The sequence below is a fragment of the Antechinus flavipes genome, chromosome 1 (assembly GCF_016432865.1).
Source record: "Antechinus flavipes isolate AdamAnt ecotype Samford, QLD, Australia chromosome 1, AdamAnt_v2, whole genome shotgun sequence".
NCBI lineage: Eukaryota > Metazoa > Chordata > Mammalia > Dasyuromorphia > Dasyuridae > Antechinus > Antechinus flavipes.
The window spans coordinates 530,857,710-530,875,609 of NC_067398.1; the positions used below are offsets into that span (position 1 = coordinate 530,857,710).

At 32.8% G+C, this 17,900-nt stretch overlaps 1 protein-coding gene across 1 annotated transcript in view; it reads left to right on the forward strand.

The window, feature by feature from the left end:
* Positions 1-17,900, forward strand: part of ZNF236 (zinc finger protein 236) — a 208,242-nt gene that overhangs the window by 187,395 nt on the left and 2,947 nt on the right. Inside the window, 3 exon segments of the mRNA XM_051970545.1 lie at positions 2,183-2,380; positions 10,837-10,966; positions 16,712-16,888. Coding sequence (XP_051826505.1) covers positions 2,183-2,380; positions 10,837-10,966; positions 16,712-16,888 — 505 coding nt within the window.

Below are 17,900 nucleotides of genomic sequence, written 5' to 3' on the forward strand. Positions count from 1 at the left end.
GGGTTTTTTATTTAAAATGTTTGAAAGTCATCTTATTACATTAAAGTCGTCGATTTATTTTTCCAAATAATATTATACTTAGCTTTGTAGGTTATGAGCTTCTATCTTTTGCCTTTTGGAATAAAGTATTTTAAGATACCTTGTCATTTTAAGTAGAAGCTACCAGGTCTTATATGATTTTGATTATAGAGGGTGCTTTGGGGGGTTTTTGGCTGAGACAGTTGGGATTAAGTGATTTGCCCAGGGTCATACAGCTAGCAAGTGTTAAGTTTCTGAGGTCAAATTTGAACTCAGGTCCTCCTGACTTCAGGGCTGGTGCTCTATCCACTGTACCACCTAGCTGCCCCATTGATTATATTTTTTTAGTATAGAAACAGTAAACCTTTTTGGATGCTTCTGGTATTTTTTTTCTGCTTTCAGTTTTGATTGTAACATTCTTGGATGATTTCAGGAGCTGATCAGTGAATTCAATCTTTACCTTGCCTTCTAGTACTAGTGGTTCTTGGCAGTTTTCATTTATGATTTTTTAAAAAATCAGAATTTTCAGATAAATTCTTTTTTAAAAAAAAATCAGAGTTTTCAGGTAAGGCCAGTGATTCTTTTTTTTTTTTAAATAAGCTTTTATTGGTATCTCCTGTTTCTTAAATTTTCATAGTTATCCCAAATATCTTTCCCTATTCCTCCTGTAAAGCCATTCCATATTACAAATAGTGGTTTTTTAGAGAGGAAAAACAGTACAACTGATGAATAGTTTGAAAAGATCTGAAAACATTTGTAATGTATAATATTTGTCAAACTTGCAACTCCATAAAAGGGGGTGGGTAGGTTGGGAGTATCTTTCTTCATTTTAGTCCTTCTTGATTTTTATAATATGTTGCATCCACTTTGATTTGATTTTGATTGCTTTTTATCCATTTGCATTATTGTAGTTTTTATGTTTATTATTTTCTTGGCTCATTATTCTCTCAGGTCATACAGTTCTTTTCTTGATTTTCTATATTTATTATGTGAATCTTTCCTTTACAGCCTAGCAATATTTCTTTACATTCATAGATCACAGTTTGTTTTATCATTCTTCAGTTGATGAGAATAGACTTTGTTTCCAATTCTTAGCTATCACAAAAGACTCCCCTATAAATATTGTTGAGTATACAGACTCTTTCTTATCAGTGGTTTCCTTGAAAGATGAACTCAACGATAGTTTCTGGTTCAAAGGGTATGGACATGTTAAGTCACTTTATTTCTTTGATTCCAAATGACTTTCCAAAATGGTGATATCATTTCACAGTTCCACCAATAGTGTCCATCACAACTCCTCTATCGTTAACTATTGTTTTTGGTCATTTTCCCTAATTTATAGGGTGTGAGGTGAAGGCTCAGGATTTTTCTGATTTGCGCTTCTCTTACTCAGAACATTCTTTCATGTGATTGTGAATACTTGCAATTCTTTTGAAAACTATTTGCAAGTGTGATATAAAATATTCTAAGCCTACTTTCTACCAGACTGATTTTCACTTTTCATTGTTGTTGTTGTTTTAATCAAACAAGAAGTTTTTTCCTTGGCAATTTATGTTTTCTGTTTTATTAATTACTGGGCTGTTGAGTTCTGTTATTTTTGATTCTTCTTTATGCAATGTGTCCGTTGATCTAGCTCCTATTTTTTAACCAATACCACGTGATTTTGATGACTGCTCTTTATAACATAGGTTGAAGTCAGGAAGTCTTATTTGCCCTCTGTCTCTGCTTCTTTTCATCACTTCCCTTGCTATTCTAATTTTATTAAGTACCCCTTCTTAATTTGATTAACGTCATAATAAAATATGTAAATTAATTGTATTACTATGTCCTTTTTTATTATAGTGGCATGGTCTAACCACAATTATTGAATATTCTTTCAGCTATGTGTTCTTTATTTCTTTAAAGAACACTTTGAATTGAATTTATACATGTTTTTTGTGAAAATTGGTAGGTCAACAAAACATGCAGTTTGGATGAGTGTTTAAGGTATGGATGGATGTTTTTGTTGTTATATATGTCAATAAAATGATTTAAATATAAAAATTGTGGTAAGGAATTAGTGTCATGCATGTCATTGCTTTTAATGACCTGTATGCAACTTATATAGAAGGAATAAACATTTTTGTTAAAAAATATAAAATAATTTTCTTAATTATTTTTCCAGGTGACTGATGTTTCACCAAACCTGAATAAAAGCACTCAATCTGATAAAGAAGGTCGAGTACACCAGTGTTTTGAATGTAATCGCACTTTCTCATCTGTAACCATGTTAATGCACCATAGCAAAGAAGTTCATGGCAAAGAGAGAATCCATGTTTGCCCCATCTGTAGTAAAGCCTTCAAACGGGCAACACATCTCAAGGTAATTTTTTCTTTTAGAATCGTTAAATGTCATAATTATTGGGCTTTTAAACAGCCATTATTTTATCAAAATAATTGATTTTGGATATAAGCAGTTATGGGTTTTGTTAGGACTTGGAAATCCTTTCTTTTCCTGAAAAGAAATGTTATTAAACCCTACTAGAAGAAATCAGTGGTCTAAGGAATCAAAGGTTTCTCAAATGCTTTGAAAAATAATTATCGTCAACACTCAAAAGTATAAATTCTATAAAGATTTAAGAGATACTTATGCTTTTCTGGTTTAATAAATGTTACTGGAAACATAATTTGTTAGTGAAATTAGTCTATATTGGATCCCCAATTTTTTCTGATTGAACCTTTGAATCTTTTAAGAATATAACTATATATTGGGTAATTGTTGTATCACATATTATAAATATGGGTATCTGATCCTTCAATGAGTGCTGCTTTGTGCTCCCATTCTCAACACTGCCTAATTCCATCATCGTGTTTTTTGGCTTGAAGAATCTATTTTTATAAAAGGCCCCCAAGTTCACTTTATAAAATATTGGTTAAAAGATACACTCCTTTCTTAATTAATACTACCATGAAATTGGATCTAGGGGTTTATGAAGAGGAAAAATACTTGCTCTTCAGCATAACAATCAATAATCCTCTCAGACTTGGTACAAAAACAAAGAGATTCAAATTTATTTATTACACTTCAGTATACATTTTAAATTTAGTGTTCAAGACACTAGATTAGAGCTACATAGGAATCAAAGACAAAAGAAACAGTCCCTTTATTTTCATGGGCATTTACAAGATAACAACATATATAACATATAGCATATATAAATTTTTGGGAGAGAAAGAGTACTAACAAACACTTCAGAGAGAACAGGAAAATTTTTATATGAAGTGGTGTCTATATTGAACCTTCAAGGGAATTAGAGATTCGAAATAGTGGAGGCAAGTAGGGAAAACATTTCAGGAAAAAAAGGATTCAAAGACATGAAGATGGGAAAAAGAATGTCTTCTACTGAAATAACAAGTGCTAGTTTAGCTACAATAAGATGCATGAGACAGTAATGTGAAATAAGTTTGTGAAGACTGGGTAGAACCAGACCATCACAGGCTTTAGATGTCAAAACAAGGCAGTTTATATTTTATCTTAGAGGCAATCTGGAGCAATTGACTGTAGCTTCTTGAGCTGGGAAGTGTATGCATTAGAAGAGAGAAATATGTGTTTTGTTGATTTGGCAGCAATGTGTGTAGATTAGAGAGAATTCTAACTAAGGAAACCAATTTGACTATTGTAATAGTTCATGAAGAAATCATGAAGTACTGGTATGGTGGCTCAGGAAATAGAGAACAGGGGAAAGGAAGTGAGAAATAATAGATATTTTAGCCTTCTGTGAACTCTACTGTGCTTAAATACAGAGGTTGATTTTTTAAAAATTTAGAATTCTTCTTGCCCTTATGATCCTCCGGCTGGGAGGATACTATGCATGTGAAGAAAGTAGAAAGCAAAGCATTCCACCTGTAAGGATCAAAAGGCAAAGGTACTTACCGTTTGCTTCCTTTAAATTATACTACAATGCTATTGCATTCTCTGCTTTTCTTAGCTATTTCCCAAATCAAAAAAGGGAAGTATTTCCCAAATCAGGAATGAGTTAGTGGGAAAGACCAAAAACAAAACAGACCCCCCCCCCCAAAAAAAAAAAAAAAAAAAAAAAACCAGAAAAATTGTTCAGTCAATAGTAATTTTCTTTCTGTATTGCCATCCTGGGAATGGAAGCATTCCATGGCTTCCATACTGTTTAATTTTCTTTCAACTTGGCCAAAACTACATGCTTGCTGACCAACAGATGAAAAACTGGGAATTGTTTCTGTTGGGTATGAAAATTGCAAAGTCAATGTGATTCAGATTGCAGTTCTCATCAGAACATTTCTCCCCTGTGGATAGACTTGATACCAGTGCCATTATAACATATGAAGTCATCACCTTGGTTATTAAACTCTGCAGTGATTCTAGAAAAGCAGGAGCCCTTGCAAACAAAGGGATTGATTCTCAGAGCATAGAAGTTTTTTGGCTGTCTTTGGAAACTTGTCTGCAAATATCCTGAAAGTAATCCAGTTCTGGAGCTCATGATCAATGGTGATATCAATAAACATGATGACAGTGGTTCTGGGTGGTTTGACTTGGGGGCAACAATAGCAGCAATGGAAGTTTGTGTTCAGTAGATGGAATGAAGTTGAGGTCTCCTTTTGGCAGCATCTGCAAAGTCTTCTTAATTCTTCTGTTCTCCAGTAAATGTCATATACCGCCGTGTTTTTTATAGGGATTTTACTGTGAAGCATTGTAAAGCACAAAATAGCATATGGTGTTGGGGATACAATGATAGGTAAAAGGAGTTATCACTTGAAAGGTTGCATAGATTCTTATTTTTTTCTACCTAGCTTTATTTTCCCTGATCTTATTTGTTATTGATTCTGCTATTTCTTAACCTTATAAGTTCTCCCACAACCTTCAATTAGGATGGTAGGGGATAACTCCTAGGAAGATCCTTTCTTCTGCGTCTTCCATTCATCTAAGTTTAGTCTTTCTATGACATACCTCGCATTCACTCCTGGTTAAGCCCTACTAAAATGCTACTCTTTGCTTCCCAACACAATGCTTAGTGAAAAAAGACACTTTCCATTTTAGGCCTCCAAAAGTTAATGATATCTCAGTTAGGCAATTGTTTGTTACCTATGGCCTTCCCACTCCTTATCTGAACTAAATAGTCAAGGGGCATGGAGATGCATTTCATGTGTAATTCCATTTTCCTTTGGGGCTGGAAGGTTTGCACACTCTATTCTTTTACCCTTTGGAGATTTGTCTGCCCTTTTGCTTCTTAGGATCATTTCATCACAGGAACAGTAATATGCAATTCAGAACAAAATAAGAATGATTTGGGGCTTTTTCATTAAGGGTCAAGGAAGAGACAACAGTGAAAAAATTAAATTTTGATATACTTAATGGTGTAACTTAAAATCATTTTTAATGCTTAATGTGGCAAAATTATCTGTCAGTTATTTATGACTTTTAATATAAAAATGAAAATATATTATGTACAAAGAAGGTAGAATGTAGTTCTTACTAGGGAATTTTTCTTTATATGTTTGTCATAGTAAGTATCCCAAGACTTTGGTGGGTAGCTTTTGATAAGCTCTGCTAATCTTAATTCACTAGCCTAAAAAAAAAAAAAAAATGATATGCCAGATTGCTTTCCTTTCTAAAATAACATCTTTTTTATTGGTGGATTGATTTATTATTGTTGATATTTGAACAGTTGATGGCTACTGGCCTTAAGTTAATTGGCACTAAATATAGTCAGATAGTTTGTTATCTTTGACTTTACAAATCTTAACATTCTGTTTTTTCTATAGAAGCCATTGTTGAATCTCATTGTTTACTTTTAGAAATTGTTATTCATGCATCAGTATTCAAGTTAAAGATGCTCTTTTGAATTTCTTAGGTTAGACTTTTTATTTTTGTTTGTTTGGACTCTTTTTTTGAACAGTGCTGGCCCCTAGAATCTTGCCTCTTATCTCCTTATCTCAGTTTCTTTCTTAAAATAGGGAAAATAATAGCCCCCGTCTCACAAGATTGTGAAACTTAAATGAAAATTTATAATTATTGAATTATATGAGAATTAAATGAGAAAACACATAATAAAGTGCTTTGTAAAAACACAATATACCAGCATGTAAATTATTATTGTTTTATAAAGGTAAATGATTAACTTGAAGTTAAATTAATTTTTAATTTTCCAAATATTTTTATAAAACCTTGTCTATTTATGTTTAGTAGAAATAATCTGATCAAGTTGAAACAATTTTAATTCTATTTGTTGTGACATGAGGAAATATAACTCTGAATTATAAAATTCTGTGAATCTTTTCTAACAAGCCTAGTTTGGGGCAACTTTGGTACATAAATTCCCTAAAGGCTATATATAATACCTCGCACAGTGTGTATGACGAGGTTTAATAAATACTGTTCCTCAGATACTAGAGGTTTAGATGCCAAAATAATCTTTCAAATCTGCTATTTGTGATTTTAAGTGCATATGTATCTCAAAAATATATGTACATGACACTGCTCCAAAGAATTGTACTGATATATGTTATTACTCAGCTGTCACTACTCTTCCAGGCTTTTTCTTCAGAAGTATCACACAGAAGTATTTTCAGTTGCCTTCCTAAAACATCAACCAGAGGTCCCACCAGTTCTTATGTCCAGAACTAAATTTATCATCTCTTACCCTGAATTTCTTTCATCTGGCTTCCTTCTTCGATTAATAGCACTGTAATTCTCCCATCTCTCCAGATTAAAAACATCATATTTATTCATTTTTAACCCCACTCTATCTTCCTTACCACACATTTCAAATCAATCTTTAAAGTCCATTTCTACAGTGTATCTTGTATCCATGTGTTCCTTTTCTTTACTAGTAGAAGTATCCTAGTTAACTTACCTATACTACTAGAGTAGCCTTTTAACTGGCTCCTCTGCCTTTACTCTTGTAATGATATTTGTACATTCATGCCAAAATTTATTTCAGTCAAGCAGTCTCCAAATATGTATTAACCATTTTCAGATGTGGCCATCACAAGGGTTTATTTTGTTTTTCTCTGCTTATTTGTTTTTATTTTTTTCAAGTTATAGGTCAGAGGATTTCTTGGGGAGAAGGCTAGGGATGTTTCCAAGAGGGGAAAAAAAAAAAAGAGGAAGGGTCATTGAAGCATTTAAAAGAAAGTGAACAGAAGTGAAAGAGTCATATAAGGAAACACAGACATACAAGACAGCTTTGAAAGTAATGTGAAATTTATTATAACTTGTTTTAAGTAGCAAACTACATATAGATACAAATTTCACTTATAGTTATCTTTCTTCTGTTTTACTTTGCATATAGAAATGCATTTGGAGAGTATTAAGTGCAGTGTGTGTGTCTGTGTGTGTCTCACAAGTATTAAGTGCCTTTTATGTCCCAGACATTACATAAAGTAGTCACACTACATACATACTGGAGATAATTCATTTTTATCTATTGGATAAAATTGGAGATAGAAGGATTAAGATGAAAGTCTTTGTCCTCAAAGGAGCTCACATTATATCAAGAGAAACTGTTCGTATACATTTTGTATGCAAAATAAATAAACTTGGAGAAGGGCAGTAGAAACTAGAGTGATCAAGAAAGGTTTCATGTAAAACATGAAAGGTGACTTCAGCTTTGAAGAATGCTGTAGATTTTTAAGAGACAGGGTGAAGAGGAAATAGATTTTAGAATTAGGAAACAACTAGTACAAAATAAATGGAGTTAGGAGATTCTGGAGTGTGGCAAGTAAGGAACAATAGGAAAACCAGTTTGGCTCAACTATAGAGTACATGAAGATGAATAATATATAAAAAGACTGAATTGTAAGCTAGGGATATTATATGAAGAGCTTTAAAAACCAAACAGTAATTTCTGTTTTATCCTAGTGAACTTTATAGGGGAGTGGCATGGACATATTTATGCTAGGGAAGTCATATTGGATTGTTATTTGGAGGATAGATTGGAAAAAGGAGAAACATGAGGCAAGAAGACCAATTAAGTGACTGTTGGAATAATCCAAGTTAAAAGTGATAAGGTCATGAATGGTGTTGTAAAATGACAGTAGAAAAGGGGAGAGATGTGAAAAAAACTCTAGGGACAGGGAGAGTAAAGAGTAGAAGTTGATATTGATATTGAATCTTTGGGGACATCCAATTAGAAATGTTCGTTTAAATTAGTCTATTGGTCATACTGGACTGGAGCTCTGGGGAAAGAGATACAAGGGCCAGATATGTATATTTTGGAGTTATCTACATAGAAATATAATAAACTTAAGGGATGTGAATGTGAAGAGAGAAAAGAATTAGAACTAAGACAGAGTCTAGAGGCACACTCATACTTAGTTGTGACCAGATTGATGAGGCAGCAGAAAAGTCTAAGAACTTAGACTAGGTAAGTTAGGTAGGAGGAGAATCAAAAGAAGACAGTGTCATAAACTTCCAGAAAGGAGTGTCTAACAAGGGTGGGGTGGTTAATAGTGTGGAAGGTTGTAGAGAAAACCTATCAGATTTGGCAATTAAGAGAGAATTGTTCAACCAAAAGCAACTGCTAAGATAATAATAAAAGAACCTATGCCCTGGAGGAGTTTGCATTAAATTAAGGAGATAAGTGTGTAATTTAAAGGAGAGAACTCTACTAATTGGAAGAAATCATTAAAGGCACCTTGAAGGAAACTAATGGATTCTAAGCAGGAACAGAAAGGAAAAGGGTATGTATTCCGAGGCATGACATGACTGTTGGAAATTGAATGTTAAATTTGGAAAATAGCTAATAATATAGTTTGGCTGAAATGTAGAAAGGCTTGAAGGGTAAAGTTCGCTTTTGCTCCCTATGAAATAAGTCTAGAAAGTTAAGTTGGCACCAGCTTTTGGAGGGTTTTAAATGCCACAATAGCAAGGTTATATTTTATTCTAAAGGTATTGCTTAAAAGAGCCACTGCAAATTTTGAATAGAGTAATGACTAATCAGATCTGTACCTAAGTAAAATTATTTTGGTGGTGGGTAAAGAATTTCAGAGACCAGAAGGAGACCTATTAGGAGGCTTTTGAAATAGTCATGGTAAGTAGAATTAAGTAATAGCTATGTTGGTAGAGAGAACAGGACAAATGTCAGAGATATTATATAGTTAGATGTGATGTCTTGGCAAATGGTTGAATATTGGAAGTGAGAGAATAAGGGAGAAAATGAGCATTTTTTAAGCACCTACCATGTACTGGGCCCTTCACTTTGCAAATGTCTTATTTGATCCTCACCACAACCCCTGTTGAGATATTATTATTATCATTATTATTATTATCCCCAATTTTCAGTTGAGGAAACTCAAGCAGATATGTTATATGACTTACCAAAGGTCATACAGCTAGGAAATATCAGAGGCTGGATTTGAACTTAAGTCATCCTTACTCCTATTCCAGTGCTCTAATCACTGCACTATCTTAGTGCTTCAAAAGCTGAGAGCTTTTAATGCATTTTCCATTTTTATTTCAGTTTTCTAGAGAATTCTGTTATTAATCATATGAGTTTGGTTACAGCTTACTGATGTCTCTCCATCACTGCCTAGTCATAGCTCTCAGTTCTGTTAAAGACTTTATGCTCAGTCTTTACTTGAAGCATTTGTTCATGCCATACCACTTTAAATCCTCTTCACCTTTCTATCTATTCAAATCTTAACCATAATTCAGAATCCAATTCAATTTCTACTTCAAATTCAACACATACCAAGTATGGCATACTTCTTCCACAAAGCTTTCTCTGTTTAGCAGTTTCCAGTGCTTCAGTTCAACATTTGTTAAGTGCATGATACATAGATGATGCCATTGTAGATCATAGAATTTTCTTTGGAGTCAATGACATCTGGCTTAAAAATCTTGCTACTGATACATCCTAGCTGTGTGACCATGTACAAGTCTCTAGCCCTCTCAGTGCCTCACTGTAAAACTTCAAATTCTAGAAGTTTGCTGATCTGTGTTGGAAGGAGTTTCTATACCAGGAGTTCGTTAATGAAATCACAGATCTACCTGCTCCTTCCCTTCTCCCCATGTCCCCCCAAGTTACAAAAGAATTTTGCAGGGTACAGGCAAAAAAGAGTATTTTAAAAAATAGTGAAAGCCCTGCCTTCAGAGAGCTTCTATTTTCCTATGTGGTGAGGTGGAAGTTGAGAAGCACAAGAAGGCCACCATACAGATAAGTATACTCATGGAGAGACGTGATTGGATCAAAAGAAAAGTGCACACAGAGTGGTCTAGAAAGTTTGAGGAGAAGAAGACCATTTTCACTCACTTGAACCAGCAAAAATATTAAGAAATATGTAGTAGTCAACCTTGAATATATATTACAAAAAGAATAAATTGAGAATCCATAAACTAAGTTGTTGTTATTAACCCTATCTTTGTGATTAATTGGGTAAATGATTTAACCTCAATCTGTCATATCTTCTTGATGTATAAAACAAAGGTGTTATACTGAATACTGACTATACCAACTTTTTTAGATGTCATTCAGTTTTCAGATTCTGTATTTGTAAGGAGTCTCATAAATTGGCAGATAGCTGACTGTGCAAGTCTGTTCATCTCTGGGCCCTGTGACAAGTGATAAGGTTGGACTAGATGACCTCTGAGCATCAGAATTCTCTAGGTTTAAGCAACCTGATAAATAGAACAAAATAAAGAATTAATAAAAGACAACAATTACTTTCATTATCCTCACTACATTGGGATTTTTTGTTGTTGTTTTTGGGGAGGGAGAGGGACCACTGTTTTTTCTCCCATGCCATTCCAAATTTATATCTTCCCATAAAGGTCTCAAAAAATTCATTCTTTTGTTTATTGAACAGGAGCATATGCAGACACATCAAGCAGGTCCTTCTTTAAGTTCTCAGAAGCCAAGAGTATTTAAATGTGACACTTGTGAAAAGGCATTTGCTAAACCAAGTCAACTAGAAAGACATAGCCGAATTCACACAGGTAATTAATGATTACAGAGTGATGCCCTTTTATTTTAATGATCCCCGAAATTAAGTTGTTAGTCATTGGAAAAACAAGATTCAAAGTGTAAATATTCATTTAACATGTAACCTCTAATAGATGTATTTAATGTATAAGGGGAAATTAATTTCACCCATTACCTAATGAATTTGTTCTTTTATATGACTTCATAAAGTCAAAGGTTTTGATATTCATATCCTAGCCATTTAGCTTCAAAATTGTAGTTATTTGCTTAATTTGTTTTTATATTGACTTTGGAAAATGGGGAAAGAGAAAATAACTTTTGAATAATATAATTTACTACAGTTTAATAGTATCTCTGTGATTTTAATTTAAATAATTTGTTTCCAAGGTACATATAAAGGCTTAAGATACTGCTAATGATATTAGAATACAGGAATACTTACAATAGTAGTTATATATAAATTTTTAAATCATAAAATATATTCAGGTGTTTATATTAAATTTAAAATTTGTGTGTGGTCTTTTTTTTTTTCTTTTTACATTGTACTTCACAAATTATAAGTGATAACTACATTATTAGTAAACTTAATGTTGTCATTTATAAGATCTTGGGTAAAATAGCATTTTAGATAATTGTAATGTTAAAGAAGTATTTCCAAAGAAATAGGCATGATGAATGTTTTATTTTTGTAATTATATAGAATCTTTTTCAAGAGACAAAACTGAAATAGCTAATATTGGTAATGGAATCTAGCATTTAGAGTCTACACCTACATGCACATAACACACACTCTTAAGGTTTTACAATTAATTGATTTAATTCAAGTATTTGTTGTTTTTTGTACTTAGGATATAGAAGCTACTAGAGATAAAAATAAATAAAATATAATCCCTTCCAGGAGTTATACAAAGATAGATCACACAAATAACTGTAATACAAATTAACATGAAGAATATATGAGAGATTAAACAGAGAAGCTTGAGAGATTTGATGAGGCATCGGTCATTTATTTCATGGAATTGGGGAAAATTCCTCTTAACTCCACTCTGTAAATTTTTTTTTCTATTAAAGGCACTTCAATTTGGTTCATAATCTTAACTATAGTCTACTTCTACCTCTTCCCATTCCTAATATCTATCATATCTATGTACTTCTCCTCTCTCACATAATCATCACTCTTTTTCAGCTCCTCTTTCCCTCTCATTATCACTGTTATGGTAGCTTCTTAAATAGACTCTTGGCTTCCAGTCTGTCTCTGGGCCAAGACATTTTCCACTTAGCAGCTAAAGCAATCTCATGTATAAGAGTGGCTGTGTCATTCCAATGTTTCAGAAAAGTTAGTGATTCCCCTTTACAATTAGAATAAAAGCATACCCCTTTTCTTGGCATTTTAAACTCTGTAAAATCTTCAGGCTTGTTGTATATTATTCTCTTTCACATCCACCCTATTTCAATGAAATTTAACTAATTGTAGTCTTTAAACTCAGAAATTAGTCTCCTGCCTACTTGCAAATTGTATATATGGAGTACACTTTCCCTCACTTCTAAGTCAAAATTCTTAGCTTCTCCTCCCTCTTTCCCCCCAGGCAATTGGGATTAAATGACTTTCCCAGGGTCACACAGCTAGAACATATTAAGTGTTTGATGCCAGATTTGAAATCAGGTCCTCCTGACTTCAGGGCTGGTGCTCTTTCCACTGTGCCACCTAGTTGTCCTTCAAAATCTTTAGCTTCTTCAAGACTCAAGTAAAGAGCACATCGGGTAGGGTCCCTGTAATAAGCTGGAGACATTAAAAAATAGACAAGAGTCTTACAGGATAGGTAGGCATGGAAAATTGTGATCTGAATCATTGGAAGTGATTATCAAATATACAATATCACATATATATTTCAATATCTTTCCAGTAGAATATAAATTTTGGTGAAAACCACATTATTAATGTGTCCCACAGGGACCTTATGTACACTTTAGTGAAAACCACATTATTATTAATTTCTAAAAGAAAACACAGATTATTAACATCTGTTCTATTTTGTTTTTATTTCTTTTGTTGCATATTTCCCAGTTACTTTTTAATCTAGTTCTAGCCTTATTCCAGAATGTTGTGAACTTACCCTCTCAACATATATTTGACACCATGGGGTAGAGGGTAGATTGAATCTAGGATAGACTAGAGTAAGGAAGTACTATTAGAGGGCTATCACAATAATCTGGTTGATAAGATTGGAAAGCCTATATAATAGGATGGTTTCATTGGAAATGGAGAGGAGGAATTGCATGCTGAAGAGATATTACTGAGATAAAAATGAGAGGATTTGGCCACTGATTGGATGTGTGGGACTCACTAAAAAGATTAAAGATAACCACAAGATTACAAGCAATGGTGACTAGAAAGATGACAGTGACACTCAAAGAAAATTTGGGGAATAGGACAAGATAAGTGGAAAAAAAATTCTATTTAAATTCAGTTTTTGTGAAATGCCAGCTGACTACCTGGATAGAGATAATATTAAGCTCTGGAAAAAAAAAATACAAAGATGAGTTAATAGATCTAGAACTGATAAATGCATGTATGGGAATAAATGAGTTTTTCAGGAGAGAGAGGATAGATGATAGCCTAGGACAGAATTTTCACAACATTCTCATTTAAAGATTTACAGAATGTAGACAAGCCATGAAAGGAGATAGGCAGAAACAGGAAATGCATTATTGAAGAATCTAGAACAAGAAATCAAGAATAAATGAAGACCCAAAGACTATGATGAAGTCAAACAGGGCAGGGAGGAAGAAAGAGAAAAGGAGATTGTAGTCATAGAGAAGAATAAAACCTTGTCTTTCTCTTACTTTGTGTTTTTTGGTTTATTTTGTACACTATTGCCCATTCTGCTTCTAAGAATATAAATTTTCTGAGGCAGGACTATGTTAGTTTTTTAGCTTCACACTCCCAGTAATCTTAACAGTAAAGCTTAACAACTCCCAGTAAACTTAAAAGTTGACTTATCCATCAATTCTCACATAATATCCATGATCTTAATTTTGTTGAAAATTGCTTTGGATTTAACTTTTTATTTGCTAATTCAGAAATCTTTTTTTGCATACTTTGTGTTTCTTGACTATTTTCCAAGTCATTTATTAATAGTAATTTAAAACAAATTCCACATAGATGAATTTCCATATTGGTAGAATGTTATATTATCTGCCATTTATAGAAAATGTGAAGGTAAAGGCCAAGTGGAAAATAGTATAATATAAAAGAGTCAAACTAAGAAATTATTTGAAGCAAAATTATTTTTATCCTTTCAACAAAATACATAGTTCTATAATTAGTATTGAATGTAGTTTATATCTGTGGCTTTCCGCCTTAAAGCAGTGCCTATAATTGCCTAATTTGGTGAATAAATGACAGAAATAAAGAATGCCATAAATATGCCTGAAAAGGTAGCCTTGTTTCTTAACTTTTTTTTAAACCAATAATATTTGTAGCCTATTTTGGAAAATGTATAGAAATAAGCAATATAAAAGTATGTACAATTGTTCTTAGTTTTTGTGTATTGATCTGCATTATTAGTAAATAAATGTCTTGAAAGTGAACCTCTTTTAGAGAACTGTTTTTAGAGGAAATGGTTAATTTTATAATTTAGTTAATAGTCATTTAAAACAAAAATGTATTTGAACTCACCAAGAAATAGTACTTTTGAGGAATCAGTGATTGGGATTGTTAACTGTATTTTATACATTTGCATATTATCATGAAACAGATTTAAAAATAGTCCTAACTATGATTTTATTCATTAAGTTGAAATCCATAAACATATGAAGATTTTTTTGTCCTGGGATTTCAAATCTATTTCTGAATGAAATGGGTAATATAATTATTAAAAAAATATTAGCTTTCTTTTAAACAAGTGAATTATTCCAGAGTGCTGTGAAATAATTTATAGAAACAGAGTTTTTAGCTGAATTACAAGAAAGCTTGATGAAGTACTAGAAACCATTTTAAGTATTATTTTATTTGTAGAAATAAATATGTAGAATTTGCATGAAAATACTATGAAGATTTTAAGTAGCATAAGAATGTAGTTTTAATTCATTACTTTTAAAAAACTTTTTGTATCCTGTCTTATAATTCTCTCCTTTCTTGTTTTCTATGATACTGCTCTTAGTTCTCCTATTTCCGATTATTTCTTCTCTGTATCCTTTATTCATTTCTCTTATTTCTATTGTGAAAGTTAGAGCTGTTCTTGGCCAACCTCCCTTTCTATACCATTTGCTTTGTTAAATTTGTCCTAATGAATGTGGATGATTCCTAAATCTATATATTCAACCCCACATTTCCATTTGCATGCTGTATATCTTTTATCTAGATTTTTTTTCTTGACCTCAGTGTCACCAAAATTTAATCCATCATCAATCCATCATGTTTTCTCTCAATTTTCCTTTTTCATTTGATAGTCCCAATATTCTCCTAGTAACCCAAACTCAGAATCTTGGAGTGAACTTTGATTTCCTTTCTTCCTTATCCTCACTACCTAGTGATTTTTCAGGTTCTCACATCTAGCTATAAAATATTTTATTCAGCTGGTCCTACCTTTGCACTGGCACTGTCCCATCAGGATTTTAATTTCTATCAGTTAGACTCTTGAATAAAATCTGAACTCCATGGGCTGAAATGTTCTTTGTAATCTTATTTTGCCCTACCTGTCCAGTCGGGTGTTTCTAGAGATGTTTTAAACTGAACAAGAGGTATTTATTGAATACCTTCTAAATTTCATACTGAATTTTGTGGTAGATGTGACAGGAAATAGAAAACTAGAGTTTACACTGAATTACTGGGACTTGAAACAAGTATCTATTAAATTTTTATGCTCTTTCAGTATGGATTAACTGGGATAAAACAAGTATAGATTGTCTTAGTGATAGGATCATTAGTGGGCATTATATTAAAAAATAGCATCTCTACTTAAAAAAAAAAAAAAGACTTGTTTTCCAGTGTGTCTTATTTTCTTTCTTTTTTTAAAATGATAGCTTTTTTATTTTCAAAATACATGCAAAGATAGTTTTTAACATTCACCCTTACAAAAACCTTTTGTTCCAAATTTTTCTCCTTCCTTTCCCTCCATCCTCCTCCCTTAGATAACAAGTAACCCAATATATGTTAGACATGTTAAAATTCTTCTATACAACTACCGTGTCGCACACAAAAAAATCAGCTCAACAAGGGGAAAAATGAGGGAAAAAAAAAGCAAGCAAACAACAAAAATGATGAAAATGATATGTTGTGATCCATATTCAGTCCCCATTTTTCTCTCTGGGTGCAAATGGCTCTCTCCATCACAAGTCCATTGGAACTGATTTGAATCATCTCATTGTTGAAAAGAGCCAAGTCCATCACTGTTGATCATCTCATAATCTTATTGTTGCTGTGTACAATATTGTCTTGATTCTACTACTTCACTTAGTATCAGTTCATGTAAGTTCCAGACCTCTCTAAAAGCATCTTCCTGATCATTTCTTATAGAACAATGATATTCCAAAACATTCATATATCATAATTTGTTTAGCCATTCGCCATCTGACGGGCATCCACTCAGTTTCCAGTTTCATGCCACTATGAAAAAGGCTGCCACAAACATTTCTGCACATGTGGGTTCTTTTCCCTTTTTTATTATCTTTTTGGGATATAAGCCCAGTAGAGTGTGTCTATTGTCTAATGGATTCTGATATAGGAAATTTTTTTTTAATGTTTTTCCTTTTCTTAGGAGAACGTCCATTTCATTGTACGCTCTGTGAAAAGGCATTTAATCAGAAGAGTGCACTTCAGGTACATATGAAAAAGCACACAGGAGAAAGACCTTATAAATGTGATTATTGTGCAATGGGCTTTACACAGAAAAGCAATATGAAACTCCATATGAAACGAGCACATAGCTATACTGGTAAGTATTATTATTTTAATTTTTTCTTAAGTGAGTGGATTGATATGCTCCAATGGAAGAAAATGCTGAGGCCAAAATGATTCCAAAATTTTCACGTAGTGAGTATTTTTGTATTCACTTCTATCCATTTTAGGACCAGCAACCATAGAACACGTCTTAAATTTAGATCATAGATCATAAATTTAGAATTGGAAATAACCTCTTAGACATCCTCTAGCCTGTCCCTTTCATTTTACAATTAAAGAAGCTGTGGCCCAGCAATGGCAAGTGATTTCCCAAGCTCATGGAATAAACTTCAAAGCTAGGATTTGAATGCATCTTCTTTGAATCTGGGTTCTTTCCTACTGCATCTAGCTGGAAGCAAATCTTTTCTGATTACTTAAGAGAGAAAATAAGGTTGCATTGCTTACTGTTGGAAAAAAAAAGATAGACTTTAACTGTATTACTATCTGGGAGTACCTTTGCAACCTATGAAAGAAGGCATGCCCATGGTACATGGTGAGAGCACTTTGCTTCAGGATCTGATACTTGAAACAGGAGCTGTGATCTTCCCATTTGTCCCTTATGTACCTTAAATTATGTACCTTAATATTCTTCTGTATTAAGCAACTTGTCCCACTGTTTCACAAAGTTCTATTTAGGAGCTTAAGCGCTTTGAGTTTTATTTGGAACCTAGAGGTAGATTGTGATCATTAGGAAAATTTGGGGGCAGTAATACTTGTGTTTTCATTGGTAAAAAGAATTTCTGGTGTAAAAACTCTTTCACTTGATGCAAATTGATAGCTCATCTAAAATTGATAGTTTTAATAATAAATTTTCTTGGCTGTTACTGAGGGACTAAATGACTTATTTATGATCACACATCTGGGATGTGTTTGGAATCAGGACTTGAATGCAAGGTTTCTCTTCCAGTTATGCTCAGATCTGATCCTTCAACAATACTTGAGTCTTTTTCTTTTTAATTCCTGCTATAGCATATTTTAAGTATAAGAATAAGTTTTGGAAAGACCTA